The 21,880-nt window shown below is 37.4% G+C and overlaps 1 protein-coding gene across 3 annotated transcripts in view; it reads right to left on the reverse strand.

The window, feature by feature from the left end:
• The window catches only part of LOC129717496 (uncharacterized), a 91,165-nt gene that overhangs the window by 42,963 nt on the left and 26,322 nt on the right, over nt 1–21,880 (reverse strand). For all 3 annotated transcript variants that reach the window (XM_055667439.1, XM_055667440.1, XM_055667438.1), the window contains exon 2: nt 15,977–16,878. In XM_055667439.1, coding sequence (XP_055523414.1) covers nt 15,977–16,580 — 604 coding nt within the window. In that variant the 5' untranslated portion in view covers nt 16,581–16,878. The remainder of the gene's footprint in view (nt 1–15,976; nt 16,879–21,880) is intronic.

A 21,880-nucleotide genomic window follows, 5' to 3' on the forward strand; every position in this document is an offset into this window, starting at 1 on the left:
TGTGCTATTGGTGGCTACCGGAGGCGACGAATTATCCAACCGCTAGATGAAGATGCTCGCTCTACCGGTTTCATGACCTACAGAAAATCGTCATACTGGAGTTACCACTAGCAGCTGCAACTGTGATCGGACCGGTTTCTAGTGGCCGCTCGATAACTTTCACTATCAGTTCGAGCTGTTTTGCAGTCAGACAGTTTTGTATTGGGTTGAATTTTGCTAATATATACAAGCTAGTTGCATAGATGTCGATTTATTCGGGATATAATCAGAGAGAATCAATCAGGCGTTTTAGAAATTCGAGACACAACTAATTTGTTACTTTTACTCTGATATAACGTATTGTCATAATATATAGGGTAATCGCTCCATTATTCATCTCAACAGCTTGGTGCACCTATATTCATCTTATTTCTCTCATTTGTCAAATTTACCGTCAAATTTCCACAAATTTTTGAAAGTAAATCTATTTGCTTCTCGATTTTCTCAAGTGACTGAAAGTTATACTTAAAACCTAAATTAATCCACCTAGCGGTCAGACTCAGCCTTTCTCATTCAAACTTATTATTTGTAAAAATAGATTTACATGAATGCTTAAATCCAATAAATGTTTATCCACTCTTTGGGTTCTAAAATATTGATGTTGTAATTAAAGTATAAAATATGAAATTTGACGTAATGTTAGTACTTAAGAAATAGCGAAATAAAAGCAATGACTCTTAATTTCGAACAATTTAATCACGAGCGATGCCGGGAACGTTCAGATAATACGATACCACATTTAAATCATGTTGAGGCCATATATATTGATCGAAGCAGGTAAAGTGTTGAATAGTCTTTGAATTTCTTTTCATTCTAAAACTTTTAAACAGCATATCAAATTGTTATGAGTTTGTTATTTGTAAGTTTGAGAGATGACTCATTTGTATGACACTAGTTATGTTCAAATAAGTCGTGTAATACTTGAGATAATAGACTTTCGTTGTTTTACAAATTAAAACATAACGCTTAAGTTTGATTACAATCAAATGAAAAGGTAACGTATGGGGCAGCCAAACTTTGAAACCACGTGTTCAATCATAATTCATCAGTTAACCCTTAACTAGCCCGTTCATCTGATATCAATATTGTTCAAATCGGTTGTGTAGTTTCTAAGATAATGAAGTTTCGTGATTTTCACATTTCGATACATTACAGACGAAGTTACAGTCCGATTACAGCAAAATTAAATAGGGTGTTATGAGGTAGGTAGACCTTTTATTTGATACTAATTCTGTTGAAATCGGGTCAACCATCTCTGGGAAATATGAGTGAGTCCAAGTAAGTTGTCTTGGAATATGTTTCTTTTCATAGCTGGATTTCACATTTTTAAACATAACAGGCAAAGTAATAATCCGTTTGTAAAAAAAATCATGAGGGTCTTATGGGGCAACACGACCTTTCATATGACACTAATTTTATAAAAATCGGGCCAGCCATCTCTGAGAAACATGAGTGAGATTAAATAGTCTCCAGAACACGTTTCTTTCCATAACTTCTGAACCACATGTTCAATCTTCATAAAATTCAAAAGTTAAGGGTTTTTAAGGTAGCCCGTTCATTTAAAACTAATTTTAATCAAATCAGATGTGTGGTTTCTGAGATATTGATGTTTCGTGATTTTAACACTTTGATACATAACCTCTAAACTAGAAATCAGATTACAATAAAATTCAATAGTGTCTTATAGGGCAACCAGACCTTTCATTTGCAATTAATTTCATTGAAATCTGTTCGGTCAGACCATCTCTGAGAATAGTGAGTGCGAAAAAAGGTGCACATACACACGTACACACCCACACACAAATAATACACCTATACATGCTTATATGCAGAAAATGCTCGATTCGTCTAATTGAGTCGAGTATTATATGACATTCGGCCATTTGGATCACTTTTCTACCTTTTAATTAGCCAGTGATCGTTAGGAGGAAGTCAATATGTTTACTTTCATTATGTGATTTCACATTTTCATGAACAACGGACAAAGTTACAATCCGATTGCAACGAATTTCAATAGAAACTTATGGGGCAACTAGACCTTTCATTTGACACTAATTTTGTGAAAATCGGTTCAGCCATCTCTGAGAAAAATGAGTGAGTTTAAACAACCTCAGGATAACTTTTCTTTACATAACTTTTGAACCATATGTTCAATCATTACGAAATTCAAAAGTTTAGGGTTCTGAAGACAGCCCGATCATTTGAAACCAGTTTTATTGAAATCGGTTGTGTGGTTTCTGAGATATTGATGTTTCGTGATTTTTACATTTTGATACATAACCTCTAAACTAAAAATCCGATTACAATGAAATTCAATAGCAACCTATGGCGTAACTAGACCTTTCATTTGCAATTAATTTTATGAAAATCGGTCCAGCCATCTCTGAGAAAAGTGAGCGAGAAAAAAAAGTTGCACATACACACACACACACACACATACACACATACATACATACATACAGAAAATGCTCAGTTCGTCGAAAGGGGTCGAGTGGTATATGACATTCGGCCATTGGGACCACTTTTATACCTTTGGTTTTTCCAGTGATTGCTATACCTTTCTAGGAGAAAGGCAAAAATATGGTAAAATTTGACGATAAATTGATCAAAAAGGCGTGATGAGATGAATATAGGTACTGAGATGAATATAGGAGCGGTTACCCTATATTTTTTTTTATCCAACATTTTCTCTTATGTTCATCAAATAATAGATTGAAGCCACAGGAAGTTACTGATCTAACGGCGAAATAAAATACTATTGCGAATAAATTCGGTTCGGCATAAATTTCGCGGAGCAGTTGAAGTTTCTACAACTTCACAAAAACGTAATGGACCAAAACAGTGATTACCAAACCGATAGCTTCACAGCCATGCTGATTCTCCATCAATTCATTGCCAACAACTCAACCATTCCTGCTCCAATGACTGACAATTGAATTGGAGCTAATAGCCCATCCCGTTTCTGAGCGTAAAACACGCGCACCTGTTGACCCAATTCAATTAGAACTGATAGCGAAAGTATCGAGCATCTTGCCTACACTCAAGACAATGGGTGCTCATCAGTGCTTCCCCGTAACAAGCTAAACTTTGTTTTCACACTGCAAATCATAAAAAATGGATAACGCGTTCCCGCTCGCGGTAAAATGTGTTTCGCTATGCTTATGCGCGAACCACATCCGCTGTCGAAACAGATATAAGTGGTGTTTTATTTACCCGTCGACCGGCGCGGCAGAGGCTCCGTATGTCTGACCTGGTCGGAGATTGAAGACTTTGTAGAGCTCGGGCCAAATCACGTGCCGAACCACAGTTAGTCTGGTCGGCCGGCGGCAAGCGCATTTTTCTCTCACTTTGATGGACATCGAACGGAACACGCTTTGGTAGCAGTCATACCGGCAAGTGGCCCAGCCGTGAAGAAGTTCCAAAACAACTAGGTACTAGTACGGTAAGCAAACGATATGCCCATGACATGGTACATAAATCAGAGTGGATTGTACCTACATGCATGCGTTTACCGAACTCGAAAGATTAGTGCGAACCTATGCTGCCAAGAGCCATGGAACTGGAAAAATTTATTACTATTTTTTCCATGATGCCATGATTCGTTTCATGTTAAGACTTTATTTATGCAACTAAAATAAGCAAATTGGAGAAAAGTTCCAGTGAGGAATAACTACTACACAATCGAATGAATTTATTTTCATGTTTTAGGTTTTTTCGTCTATCAATTCAATTGATTATTCATATAGCGTTTTTTTTCGTCCTGCAAAACATGTGGGTGCAACTGTCTATAATAGAGGAACTTCATATACCATTTGACTTAGCTCGACGAATTAAGCAGTGTTTGTGCATATGTTTGTGAGTGAGTGTATTTACGTGTGACGAATGAATAATCGCCCCTTCTAGGAGATGACTGAGCCGATTAAAGCACTTCCGTTCACATCTAAATGGTCTCATAGTCTGGTTAATCATTTTTGAATATTATTTTGTCTTAAAAAAATGAATTGTAAAAAAAAACATTTAAACACCTTTCTGTCAAACAGTGCTCTTCATTTTGGATTATATTGGTAACTGAATCTATTAAAACGTTACTATTTTACTATAGCTTATTGATTTCTGATGATTAATATTGAGTTTTGTTTAGCGGTTGAGTAAAAATTTTCTACATTTGCAAAGAGTTTTACAAAATTTCATTTTACGTTTATCGAGGACTTTTTTATTTCAAGTTTTCATGTAGAGCTTCATGTCATTGTCGTAGATTCGATTTTTTTTATTTTTGAGGAGTGGCCCTAAGTGAGATCCTTGAGAAACACCTGAAATTTATCATTCATTGGCGGTTATTTGAACCAATTCAAAAAATCACTTCAAATTCTCGTTGGTAATGGCTACGAAAGGTTCAGAACAGAAAAGGATTATGGTTATTAATCGATAATAAATTATGTGTGCCCAGCGACAAAAAATCACCTTTAACGATTTTGAATACATATAAACTAAGCGTACGATGCGTAGACATCGTCGGCAGTATGCGAGTAAATAAGTATCGGGTGATTGATCGTGATTCGCACTATGCAAAAACTGATCCTGGTTCGTGCTTTCAACTAAATCATCGATAGGCCATTTAATAGTCAAAGTTTTTAAATTAAATTATTTTTTAAAGCTGCTTCTATTTTTCAACAATACAAAACATTGATTTTTTTGAAGAAAACTACTTCAACTAGCCCTGATAGCTAAGCTAATGAAAGATGTAAATTCGTTTGCCAATGTCTTCACCGAAGCAGTCTGTTGAAACTTCTCTACAGTATTTTAGCTCGTGATGTAAAACTTCAAATTAATTTCAAAACGTCGATGGCGATTTTTTTTAAATAATACAATATTAGTTTTTTGATCCTGGTTCGCACTGCAAATGATCGTGGTTCGTCCTAACAGTTTCACCAATTCACCGCTAGAGGCAGTGCGCATTGTTTATTTTAACCTGAGAGTTACAGTCAACCGCTCTGGTAAAACGTCGCGAAAAATCGAAACAAACAGTCGAACTTTTCTATAAAACACAGAAATTGGATGAAAAACAACAATTTAACTAACAGAGCAAATTAATATTGATTTTATGACCATTAAAAAAAATAAGTCCCTCTTATAATAAAACTGGCCAGAAAGACGCCCCACGAAACTTCTCCAGGAAATTTTAAGTGGCGATATTTGGAGGAACAAAACTCTGTATAGTAGAGCAGTGAGAGTGAAAAAGGAAGAATAAAACTATATTACGGTCTTCGGCTAGTGCCATCAGTTGAGGTCGAGCATATCGGAACACAGTATAACCCCGCATGTGTGTTCCAAACTATTCCACCGAGGCTATTTTCATTACAATTCAGTTTCAACACAAATCAAAAACATCTAGTGTCCTCATTGAAACACGACTTTGACGACTTCGACAACTTCGGCAACCACCAGGGCGAGCGTTTTTGACTTCGTGTATACACTTCGTGTGTCTGCTCGTTGGATGGGACTTACACGCAGCGTTGCCAGGTATCCAGATTTAGCTGGATTATCCAGATTTTTGAACATGTATCCAGGTAGATAGATTTGATGTCCAATTATCCAGATTTTTCATTAATGATCCAGATTTTATCCAGATTTTATTTTCTCTGTTCCGCAAAAAGGTCATCACTTCAAATTTGGCGCGAAATTTTGCAATTTTGTCACCTAAAATTTTACGTACCCCAAGACTTTTATCCGAAGAATTTACCTTTCACCCCACGAAATGACTTCCAGATTTTTTCTAGATTTTTTTTTCGCCTTTTCCAGATTTTAAAAAAAATGACCTGGCAACGCTGCTTACACGTGCTTTCTCGAACGCACCATGTACTGAAATCAGAACCACTCGGCTTGCATGTAAGCCGACGGCGTTGCTTGTTCGGTCTTCAGCTTGCAGCGGAAAGTAATGCGAAGTGCCCCCTGTGGTGTTCAAATCATTCAATGAATATTGAATATTGCAACTTTCTAAACAGAGTTTAAGAGAGAGTAAGTTGAAAGGACTAAAAACTTTATGCACAAGCAGCACGTTGAATTAAAATTCCGAACTAAACTATTAGCCAACCAGAAACTCTTCTGAGAAACTTTGCTGAAAATCGCAACTCACTAAATGGTGGGATTATTGAGCTAAATAACTTTCAAAACACTCAAAACTACATGCACACTAGCGGTGCGTTGTGGCTGAATTCCGAACTATACTCTCCTCCAATCACAAGCTCTTGACCTCCTGAGCAACTTTGCTGAAGACCACAACTCTCTAGATTTTCAGAATAAAGAGATAGAGTTACATCAATCTGCCCATATCAAGTGATGCTACACTTTTCGGGGTGTTGCAATATTTAAACTGGGTGTTGCAATACTCAGTAAAGCGATTCCAAACTTATGACGGGTAGTGTATCTGTTCTCTTCGAGAAACCAATGCACAAAACCAGCATTTGATCACGGATAGCAAAGATTCAACTTTTTTCGTGATGTGAACGAGTTGTGTGAGTTGTACAGCTGAAGATAACGAGAAGATTGCGTTATATTCGTCTCATTTCCATCACTACGTGTGACAAATCTTTGTTCAGACTTAAGGATAAAAGTCGGTAGGAGGTTTAGAAATTTTCGTTTTTTTTTTAATGGAGCCTTTTAATTTGTCAAGGCATGACACATGTTTTTTCTTTTTCTTTTTCTTTTTTTTTTGTTAGGGAATTAGGTTTACGTTGTCCATTGATGTGTACTTTTGTAATATATCCCAGTCAATTGCTATACGTGTCTCTTTGCAAAATACAATGACCACTATTGTTGTGAGTGATCAGGTACCTGCACCGACACGCTCCCAGTCAGGTAAAATATGGTTTATGAAGCCAATCACCTTTCCAGGATTCAAAGACCAGACTCTTTGGGCTGTAAGAAGCCACTGCCAAGAAGCCTTGATCTGCGTTTAAATAATGCACCACAACTGCAAAGCAAATGTTCCGATGTCACGCGTTCCGTATTACAAAAGCGACAGATATCATCCTGAACCCGGCCAATGTTCTTTAAATGATATCTACTCGGACAGTGCCCCGTTACTAGGCCGACATATGTACAAAGAGCTCTTTTGTTGAGCTCTAGGAGCTTTTTTGAATGGTTTTCGTTTGGTGTTATAAATCTTTTAGATTGGGAACACTTTTTGACATCCAACCAATTGGTTGTCACTTTTTGTTTCTCCCAGCGTTTAAGCTCCATTTTCACTGCACAGTTTAAAATACCACAGAAAGGTTCTGGGCCGATAAACTGTGAGTTAGATCCTTGTTTTGCAAGTTCGTCTGCCCTTTCATTCCCACCAATGCCACAATGTCCTGGAACCCAATACAAATTTACTGAGTTTGTTTGACACAGCTGTCGCAATGTGAGAATACATTCCCAGACAATCTTCGATGTGCATTTATAAGCATCAAGTGCTTTCAGCGCTGCTTGAATGTCAGAAAAAATACAAATATTTGCATGTTTGTATTTTCTAGTCAGACAAACATACGCACATTCAAGGATTGCAAAAATCTCTGCTTGAAACACTGTTGGCCAGTGTCCCATTGCCACTGAAATATTAATTCCAGGGCCAAAGATTCCTGCACCAGTTTTTGTACCTATTTTTGAGCCATCTGTGAAAAATATCGTTGAACCGGGACAGACATCAGGAACTCCGACTTCCCAGTCGGCACGCGACGTTTCGCATACCTTGTAGGGAATATCATGGTTATCCTGAGGTGCCATCCAGTTTCCATTCATACTCATCACTGGCCCTCTTTTGAAAAAGTCCAGTATAGTCAGATGACCCACAAGATCACCTGACAAGATAGTTTTTGTTCGTTTGAGCCTCAATGCACTCTTTTCTGCTTCAAATTGCACGTATTCGTACAATGGCAACAGATGAAGAATTGCATCAAAAGCTTTTGATGGGGTGCTGCTCATTGCTCCTGTTATAGCAATGCACGCAAGCCGTTGAACTTTATCTAGCTTTGTTCTGGCGGTGGATTCTTTGGTTTTCGGCCAGCATACTAACGAAGCGTAGGTCAGTTTTGGACGTATAATCGATGTGAATATCCACATCACCATTTTTAGTCTCTGGTCTTTTATTTATAATTGTGTGACACTTTGAAAGAACTTTTAGAACTCTTAGAAATTCAAAAATATAGTGCATAAAGAACACGACTTTCCCCAGCGAATATTGTGTAGATTGATTGTAGAAAAATTTACAAACAAATATCATTTTGAAGTAGAATACTTCTCTCAGGAAGTTCGGCTACATAGGGATGTGAAATGAAAATCTAAAACCGAAAAAAGTGAAAAATATGTCCAATCTCAAATGCTAATAAATCGGTTAGTATTCGATGGATTTCCTTCGTTCTTGTAGCAATGGATTGGAAAATCTTTTAAGATTCTTCCCAAAAGAAGATAATTGTAATTTTATTATACATACTATTGTACTATTAAAAATAGTCAAGCCTTGTCAAAACGAAAAATTCGACTTCTGATTGGTCGTTATATGATTGCTCCCAAGTACGGTCGACAGAATCATATACCTTGCAATTGAAAACATGCTATTTGGCCTGTATAAGAGCCTGTTTCAGCCGAAGCCGCTCATAATAGTTCTAGACAGCGACTACAGCAGTCGTTCTTCCTTAGCAGCAGCACTAGCCCTGTGGTTGGTCACCACGTCTCAGGAGCAGCGCGGTTCTTCTCAGCGTGTGTCGCCAGACTGCCATTTGGGGCAGCATGAAGATTGCCATCAGGAAATCCAATTTTGAAAATCAAAATGCCTTTTTCAAGGCAAATAAACAAGTCATTGAAAGTTAGTAATTTTTGACAACGCAAGCTGTGTTGGATCCTAGCAATTTAAATCTGTCGCACTCGTCTAATTTACTGAATGTGAAATAGCTTCCACAGTGCATGTTGTCCGTGTATCTCAATTCCCCCACTGTTAGGGCAGCTCAAAGGTTGTGATCAGCAACCGATTTTGAACCGCAAAGTGCCTTTTTAAAGGCAAATAAACAAATAATTGAAGGTTAATAATTTTCTGGCATCAACACAAGCGGACATTCTGTGCGGAATGCAATCAAATTCTGTTGAAGTTGTCTAATTTTTACTTTATTTAGTAAACTTCCCACTGTAGGGGCAGCCCAAAGGCTGCGATCAGCATAACCGACTTTGAATAACAAACTGCCCTGTTAGAACGCATTCACAAAGACAGTTAGTTCGACTATGCAGAGCTAATATGAAGTCGATTGAATCAATCAGCATTAACAGAATTTCGTCGTCTCCCAGGCCCAGCTGCCAAGTTGCAACATGATGCAACACGCAACAGCGAGCAAACGAAATCGTTTGATGTTGCAAGCCGCAATACGGTTAGGGCTAAAATCGTTGCGTGTGTGAGAGCACCATCGGTGTTTATTCGCTGGGTACAAAAATCATGCGAATTGTGGAATAGTTCGTCTGAAGAACCTTAGAAGATGGTAAAACTGAACAGAAAGGCGTGGCCTATTACGTAGCACCCTTCGGCTATAAAAGAGTTTTTCTGGGAAAACTAGCTACATTCATCACAACGTTGACAGCAGTAGCAGCAGATATCAGCACTCTGCAGTAACAGAATATAGCAGCGGGTTGCGCCTGTGGCTGCCTTCAAATTAAACAAATCACTTGCCCTGTGGTTGGTCACCACGTCTCAGGCCTCTGCCAGGCTGAACGCCAACGCGAGCGATCGGGCGAGATTTTTGCCGCACATCAGCCGGCACTTCCTCCTATGGAAAAGTTGGATCATTTTGTTCAGAAGAATATTGCTGTCGGTAATATTACAGAGATGCGATTGCATTATATCCGATATGGAATTGAACAATTGTTCTTTTGAGTATAAATAAAACACTTAATTTGAAGAGTTAATAGTTTTGGGTACCAGTAGCAGTATGGTAACAGCCTCAGCGGCAAAACTATTGGCAAAAAAAAAACAATATTGAAATCTCATGAGCTAACGTAACATGGAACTAATGAGAATATCATCTATGATCTGTTGGGTTGGGTTGATTTTGGTTTTATAAAGATTCACCATATTAATATACAATAAATAGTTTTTCTGATCATTCATTGAGGCATAAACAAAAAAACGCCAAATTTCAAGGATGATAAAATGTCCGCAGACTACAACTGAGTATTTTACGGTTCATTAATAACTAAACAAAATCAAAGTGAAAGGTTGGGTTGACAGTGATAAAGTGACTGATCGAACGGAAAAGAAGTCAAAACCTTAAAAGTGTGAAGACATTATTTAGCTGAGAATCGACCGGAACAATTTTTCGTATGCGAGATTGCTTCATTATTCAACAAAAAATTATTAAATTATAATTATTAATATATTTAACAGTTTCATCATACAACTTCTCCTAACGTTCAAAGAATTCCATTAAGATTTTTGAATAATATTATTATCAAAAAGTTTGAAAAAATGTTTTATTTTCGGGTACAATTTGCTTTCATACCTTATTTTTAAGCAGTGATAATGGCATCGAAAATTCCAAGTCTATTTTTTAGTAAAATGCTTTCGTAACAATAAAAATTCATGTAGAAACACTTCTCATGCGAAATGTTTGCTTTAAAGTTGGAATTATCGGTGAAATGCGTGTCATGATCGGAACAGTTTACTTCTGAAACTTCGGAATTTCTGATAGCCAACAGCACAACTATACCGAACATTCAAAACCTAACAACACATATATGAGCATACATTAAAACATACATATGCAAATACCATGAAATAAATATGTTTCAAAAACATCACGCGAAAAATCCAGATTACTACTTCTGGTTGTCGGAATACATCCTAAAATGGCCAAATTTTGCCTAATCCGGGTATTTCGATGGCGAAGATGCCGACTTTCAGTTTCTGGAAAACCACTTAAGATGACCAAATATCATCTGTTATGAGTATTGCGGAAGCATTACACCCAAAGGCCAGAAATCAACTTAAGACGCCATTTTGAAATTTCTAGGTACATAGTAGCTTCCGATTTCTGGAAAACAACCTTAAAGGGACAAACATTACCCGATGTTTTTCAGAAAGATTATCCAGGGCTCGCAAGCCGGAAGTAAATTTCATACAGTCAGGTTTTTTTTACGCGGGGGATACGTACCTCGTAAAAAAAACCGCGTAAAAAAAAACCGCGTTAATTCGAAAATCCGCGTAAAAAAACCGCGCTAATTCAAAAATCCGCGTAAAAAAAACCGCGTTAATTCAAAAACCGCGTAAAAAAACACGTTTTTTAAAAAATCCGCGTAAAGTAGTCCAGCAAGAAGGGCTTTAGAAAAAAACCCGAGACACTTTAGAACCAGTATTTAATACAGTATTTAATTGTCCTCTTTGACGGTCATTCCGGATCTTTCGGTGGGCGGAGAGTATTTTTTGGACTATGTCTTTTACTAGATAAACACTTAAACATTTCTGGTTCCAAACCCACGTTAATTCGGAAATTCGTGAAAATTTTTTTTGAATTAGCGCGGTATCGCGTAAAAAAACCGCGTTAATTCAAAAATCCGCGTAAAAAAACCGCGTTAATTCAAAAATCCGCGTAAAAAACCTCGTAAAAAAACCGCGTATAAAAAAACCGCGTAAAAAAAATCTGACTGTATTTCACTCTGAAACCCGATTTTGCAGCTTCCGGTTTCTGGAAAACATCCTTAAATTGTCAAATACAATACAATGAAGGTATGTCCACTCTTTGGGTACTAGAATATTGATGTTATATATAAATTACTAATTTGTGATATTTGACGTAATATTTGTGCTAAAGAAAAGTGAAATGATAGATATGACTTTTAATTTCAACTTCAATCCCGAGCAAGGCCGCAAACATTGAAATAGTACAATATCAAATTTGAATGATGTTGAGGCAACATATTTTGATCGTAGCTATAGTTTTAAACAGTCTCCGGGTTACGTTTCTTTCTATAATTTTCAAACCACATGTTTAAACATTATGAAATTCATTGTTTAACTGTTTAAAAGCCCATTAGTTTGAACTCAATTATGTTCATAGCTTCTGAGATATAAGAGCGATTTTCACATTTTGCACAGCGCCAAAACTAAAAGTTTGATTACAATGAAATTCAATAGCATCTCAAGCAGCAAACAGACTCTTCATTTGACACTAAGATAGAAAGAATCGGTCAGACCATCTCTGAGAAAAGTGAGTGCGAAAAAAAGGTGCACATACACACGTACACACTCACATACACAGATACACCTATACATGCATACATGCAGAAAATGCTCAATTCGTCGAACTGAGTCGAGTAGTATATGACATTTGGCCATTTGGATCACTTTTCTACCTTTTAATTAGCCAGTGATCGTTGGGAGAATGTCAACATGTTTACTTTCATTATGTGAATTCACATTTTTATGTTAAAGTTACAGTCCGATTACAATGAATTTCAATAGCAACCTATGGGGCAACTAGAGCTTTCATTTGACACTAATTTTGTGAAAATTGGCTCAGCCATCTCTGAGAAAAATGAGTGAGTTTAAACAACCTCAGGATAACTCTTCTTTACATAACTTTCGAACCACATGTTCAATCATTGCGAAATTTAAAAGTTAAGGGTTTTGAAGACAGCCCGATCATTTGAAATCAGTTTTATTGAAATCGGGTATGTGGTTTCTGAGATATTGATGTTTCGTGATTTTTACATTTTGATACATAACCTCTAAACTAAAAATCCTATGGCGCAACTAGACCTTTCATTTGCAATTAATTTTATGAAAATCGGCCAACTGAGCCATCTCTGAGAAGAGTGAGTGAGAAAAAAAGTGGCACATACACACACACACACACACATATATATATATATATATATATATATATATATATATATATATATATATATATATATATATATATATATATATATATATATACATATATATATATATATATATATATATATATATATATATATATATATATATATACACACATACATACATACATACAGAAAATGCTCAGTTCGTCGAAAGGGGTCGAGGGGTATATGACATTCGGCCATTGGGACCACTTTTATACCTTTGGTTTTTCCAGTGATTGCTATACCTTCCTAGGAGAAAGGCAAAAAGGAATTCTGTCTGTCTGTCTGTCTGATCCTTATAGACTTGGAAACTGTTGAACCGATCGACATGGAAATTTGTATGTAGGGGTTTCCAAGTCCGAGAAAAGTTCTCATAATCTCATGATAGTTTGAGATCCCTCCCTCCTCTGGAAGGGAGGGCCTTATACAAATGAAACGAAATTTTTTGCATAACTCGAAAACTAATCACGTTAATGTATTAAAAGCATGAAATATTTCTGTGGTGGTTATACATTCCTTCCTGCTCTGTAAATAAGAGCTCCCTTACAAACGAATCACAAATATCCGTATAACTCGCGATTTAATTAAGCAAATGAAACCAAATTTAGCGTGTGGTGGTTCACGAAAGCAAAAAATAGTTCTGTGGTAGATCGACACCCCTCACTTTCTAGAAGGGGTGGCTCCCTTACAAATGAAAAACAAATTTCTGCATAACTCATAAACTAATCAAGTGAATGGAACCAAATTTGGCAAGTGGAGGTGTTTGAGGGTAAGAAATGTTTCTATGGTTTGGGACACCCCTCCCTCCTCTGGAAAGATGGGCTTCCATACAAATTTTGCATTACTTCAGAATTAATCAAACAGATGGAACCAAATTTGGCATGTGAAGGATACCGAATACCACAAAATATGGGTATTTACGTTATCGTGATGATGAAAAAGCAAAGCAAAGCCCTGGTGCTACATTTCGATTCGGAACTAGACCTTCTGTTTTCATTTATACACAGACTTCGCAGCCAGCTGTTTATTGTACAGGACAATTGTGGGGCTAGCGCTACGATCCTACTGACACTAACAGTCTTTTCCGAGCCGAGAGGCGACCTCACGACGACTGGCTTGTAAGCCCAGCGTCGTATCTCGAGACCGTCTGGGAGATTGATGCACAGAAGCCAAAATCAACTTCAGATACAATTTTGAATTCTAAGACTTCCGGTTTTTGGGAAACAGCTCAAAATGACCGAACATAACCCAATATGGGTGTTTCCGGAACCAGAATAACACTCATAGGGCAGAAATTGACTTCACATGCCATTTTGAAATCCAAGATGACGACTTTCTGTTTCTGAGAAACAGCCGAAAGTGACCGAATACCACAAAATATGGGTACTTCCATAATCATGATAATGCACTGAAGCCAAAAATCGATCACAGACACAATTTTGAATTCCAAAATGGCGACTTCCGGTGTCTGGAAAATAGATATTTTCCGCGAAAAGCGACTTAATACCACACAATATGGCTCTTTCTGTAGCTATTGTAACGATGCATAAAGGCCAAAAACCGACCTTAGACACTTAGAATTCTAAGACGGTGACCTCAGTTTTCTGGAAGACAACCATAAATTACCATTTCCACACAATACGGATATTTTCGGAACCAGAATGATGCACAGAGGCAAACGCTCGACATCATTCTGAATTCTAAGATGGCGACTTTCACTATCTTGGAAAGAGCCGGAAGTTACCAAATACCACCCAATAAGACAATTACTGTAATCGTGGCGATGCATAGACACCAAAAATCAACCTTATATAGCATTTTGAATTCTGAGATGGCGACTTCCGGTGTCTGGAAAAAGCCGAAAGTGGCTCAATACCATCCAAAATCGGTGTTCTCGTAATCGTGATGATGCACAGAAGCCGAAAATCAATCTCACACAAATGAATTCAATTTCTAGAAAACAGCTCAAAAAACCAATTACAACCTAAAATGATTATTTTCGGAACCAGAATGGCGCTCAGAAGCCAGAAATGAACTCCACTTGCTCTTTTGAAATCCAAGATAGCGACTTCCGGTTTCTAGAAAGCAGCTGAAAATGGTCGAACATCACCCAATATGGGTATATCCGGAACAAGAATAACGCCCAGAGTCCAGAAATTAACATCACATATCATTTCGAAATTCAAAATGATGACTTCCGGTGTCTAAAAAACAACAAAAATTTATCCGTAATCATGATGATACACAGATACAAAAATCCACGTCAGACACCATTTTAAATTCTAGGATGGTGAACTCCGGTTTATGGAATACAGCCAAAAATGACTGAATACCAGCCAACATGGGTATTTCCGGTATCAGACTGACGATCAAAGGCCAGAAATTGACTCCACACGCCATTTTGCAATCCAAGTTGACGATAAACAAAACGGAAGGTAAATCTTTGGATGCAGGTGTAATCAATTTAGAATTTTTGAATCATTCAAATAAAGAAAAAAAAAAAATAGGCGGAACAAAGATTGCCGGGACAGCTAGTTATGATGATGGATTTCGCGTAGGTAAATATATGAAACAATTTTTGTTAGAAAAGCTTTTTTTCCTTGGGAGTGTCCATTTCGAAATGTTAGGAAGCGGCTCAGGTACTTAATTAAATTGTCTATCTGAAAAAAAAATAATTCAAATGGATCTGAAATAAAATGGTTGGTACGATTATGATACATATTTTGTTGCGATCATGATAAATAATCTATGATCAGAAAAAAAACGATATACTTGTTTGAATAAATTCAGATTTCCGTTCCGACGTTGACCATTGTGTTCGATATTTGTTTGAAATTCTGATCAAAACTTTAGAGTAATCAGACTCAACTTGAGACAGTTGTTGAAAATTGAACAAGGCAAAGTTTACCTTCTATGGTTCGACAAAAGATAGAACTGTCTTTGCAACTTCATCCATATTTTTGTAACAACCGTTGCACATCTAAGAACACGCATGCAGACAGTTTTCACTTTTGCATCTAATTAAGCAAAGATGGGGCTCAATCTTCATAATTACCTGCTCTCGCATCCGGTATCTCGTTGTCGGCTTCGTGATGCCCATCTTCGTTCGCCTCACGGGTGTACTTAGTGTAATCGACCCGATTTTTAACGAACACTAGTCGATTGCTGACGTTAAAGTCACCGACGTCCAGCGACTCGCCCAAGAAACTGTACACATTTTTCTGAATACATGCAAAGGTGGGCTTTCTGATACATTCCGCTATCAGGGCATCCCAGAGCCGATTTCCGGTAGAAAACAGTGGCTTTCGGTGCACCGCTCGCGCAGTCACCGGCAGGTGCGTCGTTGTTGTCACGTTGACAACGTCAACATCTAACTTGCCACTATCACTGCTAATGGTCTGATTATGGTAGTCTGCAGTAGTTGATCCACTATCAGTTGCACTTTCCTCGGTGGAGGCGGTTGTCACGCTGACTGTTGTGCTCGTGGCTACCGCAAAATTTATCACCAAGCCAAGACACAGACTCACAGTCAATGGCCGCAGCCAACACGATACGCCTGCCCTACTGACCATCATTTTTCTTCGCGGACCGTCACCGTTTTTGTCGCCAACTAGTAACTGCTGATGGAGATGATCAACGATCAGGTTCCACCTTACCATATCAGCACCTGATTGCAGTTTTTCCTGCCTGGTTAATCTATTTTTTCAACCGCTGTTTTTCCCGATGGTAATTTCAGTAGAACGCACTTTCCTCGATTAATTTCACTCTCACCAAAGCTGACCAGTCACTTTCGCGTCACCTCACTAAAACCATCTGGCGCGTCTAGGCTAATTGAATCATTAATCCGCGTTCGGCAAAGTTTGGACTTTTTGCTGCTTGTTGCCGTTCCGTTTTTCACAACGGTTTCGCCACTACCGCCCGGTCGGTTGCAGCCATCATCGTACTTGCTGTGTGGCTCTGCAATGAAAAAGATAATGCAAAAACAATGGTTAATAACATTTCTTTACCTCGTTCGTGTCGAATGGTGGACAAAAGTTGTCCGAAAATGGCGCAATCATTTGTAACCGTTCCGATGATGAGTGTCTTAGCTCGGCAGGGATAAAAATCGAATTTTGCCGGAGAGAGTTATGATGCGATGGCGGTTCACCGCGTCATAATATTGATAATTTCAAGTTCAAGTGACTGGCGAACCGATTGTGGGTTGCTAAACAAAATTGCAGTAGTTCAATAATAATTAAAAGTGTTCATACCAAATGGTAGTTTTGAAGAGTATCAATTCTGGCTTGCCCAACATAGCTATTCGGGAGGCACACTCGGTTTAGAATAAAAAAAAAGAATATCGATGAGCGTTTACTAAAGATAACTGTATGCGAACATAACAGCTGCTGCGATTAGAGTAAACCGTTTTCGGTAAAAGTCGATAAGGTTTAGCGGGTTCGCAAAAAGCTTTTTACTTCACTATCCTGTGCGGCTTTTCTTTGAGCATCGCTTAGCAGATGAAGTAACCATCTTTGCTATTGTATTATAACCAATGAACGGATGAAATTGAGCGGTAAAAGCTTCGTTTTGCACGTGCAAGCCAGAAGGTAAATTTATCAACCAAAGCATTACTCTATAAACTGTTTCTGAAACCAACTCTAGATTGATCAAAATATAAGAACTAGACGAACTAGTTTAGTAGTTTCACAGATACATTTTCTGGAATTTTCGTAACTTTGAAACCAAATATCGTTTTGTGAATATTTTCCAAGGTTTTGTACAGCTTTCCAGAACCTGGAAGTTGCCAACTTGTTTTAAAAGTAGTTAACAGTTCCTCCTTGTTTTTAGGGATCGTCCCTTTCCATGTCCAATGTTCCTATGACTATCTTCTTTTCACAAAAAAAAAAAAAAAACACATATGACTAGTTCGGTGGGATTCGGCTCAGACATTCAGAGTTATGCTGTAACAAACATACATACCAAGATATTCGGTTGTCAACTCAAGCAACAATTAAATTCATCAAAAAAAAAAAAAAAAAAAGAAAGAATGTACATAAATAAACGTTGCACGTATGCGGGTGGTATTGTGCGATTATTATGAAAAGGCACTCTCGCTTTGCCAGTACCGGAGAGAACGAAGAATTCTCTCAACGAAAGAGCGACGAGAGCCCGCACAGTCTATTTGCTTTTTAGTTTTGTATGAGGACAAAAAGACCGAAATAAATTTTCAACACAAGCAGTATGAATAGTACAGTCAGATTTTTTTACGCGGGTGATACGTTCCAAAATTGTTTGAATCCGCGTAAAAAAAGACAAAATTGAGTTGACCCAAAACGTTAGAATTTTGACTGAAAATGATAGTGGTCAGCCTAAAGGTCAAAATGTAATATTATAAATTTTCAGTATTTACACCAAATTTGTTGCTGTTATTATTCTTACGATTATTACTATTTTTTATTTTTCATTTTATATTTTAACTGGTCGCTATTCGGGTCCGTAGCCACCAAATATTGTGATTTAAAAAAGGCTGATTCATGAACACTTTGTTTTAAAACGGAAACGTGATAGGAATTAGGTCGATATCTTGAACAGTTTTTAAGTTGTTGCAAAAAGCAACCCGCGTTAAAAAACCCGATTGTATAGGTGTAATTAAATTTTGAGTGTAAAATGCGTCCCTTCCGTTAGACCCGTTAAATGTCGTTACTAAAAATAAAGAGATATGGTCTCATTTCTGGTTCTTTAGTTGCATATCTATTCTGTGGTGTGATGCAAGTTCCAGAGACCGGAAAATGTACAGGGTCACCATGTTAACAAATATAGAGCCTGGGATTTTCTTGGCTGTTTAGTGATTTTTTAATGTCAAGTTTTGTTCGGCACTTTAGACTAGGGTGACAATGAGTTCAATGAAAAAATTAACTTCCGAATATTGCTTGGAAGTAGTGTTCAAAAGTTCCGTCTTTTTTTTGGAAACACGTGGCAATTTTTTTTTCTTCAAATTGTCGATATGGATTTTTTTTTTAAACCAAATGTTTTAGAAATGCATAAACGTCTAGATCTGGTGGTATCCCGAAGAATTTTTTTTGAAAAATTCGATTTTTCTTAGACTTCGAAAATTTTCGTGCTTTGCGTCCAGAAAGACAATTTAGGCGGACATGAGCTTTACGATGCAACTTTGAGGTTTTAGAGTATTATCATAGTAAGGACCATATTTTGGTATCAACGTAAAATAGGTGGTCCTAAAATTAACGAAACTCAAATGGAAACTAACTTTTTCATTTAAAGAAATAATCATACGCATTATTTGACAAAGTTGTAGCAGGAGAAATTTTAAGCAACTTTGCTAAAAAAGTTTTTTTGTATCTCTGAATTTGAGCGATTTAGAGACATTTTACCAATTTTTAGGGTGGTGCCCAAAAACAGTTTTTCCGCTCTATTTTTGTTAGTTCAAATTTTTCAGCAATGCTGACCAAGAAAGGTTTAGACTTTTAAAAGACGCAACTTTTCACGTTAAAGTGTCGTGATTATCTTTTGTTGGTGAAATGTCACAAGCATTTCTATTTTCAAAATACACTGAGTTCTGTTTTTACGCGACTTTTTTTTACGTGATTTTATTTTACACGTTTTTTTACGCGATTTTCTCGAAATTACGCGATTTGTTTTTACGCGATTTCCTCGACATTACGCGATATGTGACATGGGAAATATTGTTTATGAGCCAAGATGTAACACACACACAAACGTACACACATATACACATACATACACATACATACTCACATACACACACATACTTACCCCATAGCGAAAGATTTTGTAACGACGCGATCTTTTTTTACGCGATTTGCTCCAAATTTCGCGATTTTTTTACGCGATTTGTCCAAAATTACGCGATTTTTTTACGCGATTCTTTTTTTTTTGCGCGCACGCAACAATCGCATAAAAAGAGAATCCAGTGTACGCCATTTTTAAAAACCGTCTTGGACGTTAGGATCATAATTTCAATCGCTTGTATAATATATCATATCTTTCCCCTATTCTTCGATAACTAGTGTTAGTAGTTAGATGGACAACTCAAATGCCGTTAAGTTTAATTATTTACATGAGCGGACGGACCGCAGTTTCACTTTCATCCAAATCAATGGTTTGTCCATGATCGAACCAATTTAAGCTTGACCGTTTTTCATACTTGGGGGATTTGTGCGTTCAATTTTTGGGTTGTTGACTCGCGTCCATGCTGTCATGCCAAGCCCCTCTAAGTTTTATTACCCACCGACAAATGCTTAATGCCGTAGAAAGTTTTACTTTCATTTAAATGCAATCGTCAATATATCACCTTACCGAATTGATCAGTGGCTTTAACTTTGGAACCGTTTGTCTTAGATCCGGAATTTAAATTTTTGTTCACCGAATGGCACTGTATGTTTTCTCTTGATAGTACACTCTTGGCCAAAAAATTGCCCAATCTTTGGGGCGCATCAGTGGGGAAGCAACTCACGTTAGACAGAGAAGCTCACCGATTGTAAATATTCATGGTCAAACTGCTTTCTGCCTTGACGAAGGTAGGAATGGAGTGCTACCGAAAGCACCGCCGCGATCGGTAACTGTAAAAGATTGAATACATGAATAAACATTTTAAGTTGATAAACGCATTAGTAGTGCGCCGTGGAAGAAGACGCTGCTGGTTATTTTGTTTGCTGATAAATTAAAAGTTGGTGAAAGGTTACCGCTAGTCGACAGATGATTCGAGTCAACGTGCTTTTTTGGCACTTACTGAGAGTAAGAAATATAACGGTCATATTGATTTTAAAATTTGGTCATCAAAACAATAAAAAAATTCAACCAATACAATATTGTTCAGACCTCGAATAACACAAGACTAAGATGTTATACTTAAATTTAGCAAAAGTTATCACGGAGCAGTTTTATTTCAACTGTTCATGAGAAGGGTAAAAGTAAAACTGATCAATGTTACCCCGCTGATCACTGATACCCCGTTTTACGGTATTCCTTATTCTGGCAGATATTTTTTATTGGTTTGGAGCAATTATGGCATGGGACTTGAATCACTTGAAACATATTATTCTATCGTTTTTAAAACAAACAATAGGCAAATGATGCCATGAACCTTTTCGCCATAATAAGACGAACAACTAGTCGCGATGTAAAATGTAAACAACGAGACAAAATCGGTAGGAGAAGATGAGCCATATATTTTACCCTAACCAGACAGAGCTTGAATAAATATATGCACATGCGATGGGAATAGGTTGAACTGAAATGCTGAATGATTTAGTCAATAACCCTGAGTAGCAATAATAACAAACCTACAAGCTCAACAAGAACACGAGGAAATTGTATAACTGTAGGCTGTAGCATTTCTTCAAGACGGGAGTCTGGAGAAATGTGTCAATAGGATAACAATCTACAAATAAAGTGCGCCCATGACTGGGCAGATACCGCACCGGGCATTGCCTGATCATCGTACAAGATTGATGGTGACCGAGTTATACAGCAGCGAGCGTGCCAATCATCGAAAGAGCATCAATTCTCCGGCACATTATTTCGATTTGCGTTGCACAATTACTTCGGATTCGGTTCCGAAATTGTGTTATGATCACGCTTCTTTCCAATAATCATTCTTGTTGTACAAGCCTATGTGTTTTGGTTTCCGAAATCGAACCCATTCTATATTTCTCTTTGTAGCTTCCCGTTACATCATTCAGTGGTCAGTGCACTTAAGACTATTAATACTTTGAGTTACTGCCTGAAAATCTCTCCGGATAACTACTCGATAGTCAACGGCTTTTGTTGAAGAAGAATGTAAATAATAAATACGATACTGAAAGTGACAAACAGGTTATGTGATAACGCTCGTTACTTATGTCAAATCGAACTAACTTCTGTTGTTATTATGAGTAAACTTTCAAAAGAGATGATTCCACTTACACCGACAATATCGTACGATTTCCATGTCGCGCGA

Source organism: Wyeomyia smithii, chromosome 1 (assembly GCF_029784165.1).
Source record: "Wyeomyia smithii strain HCP4-BCI-WySm-NY-G18 chromosome 1, ASM2978416v1, whole genome shotgun sequence".
Classification (NCBI taxonomy): domain Eukaryota; kingdom Metazoa; phylum Arthropoda; class Insecta; order Diptera; family Culicidae; genus Wyeomyia; species Wyeomyia smithii.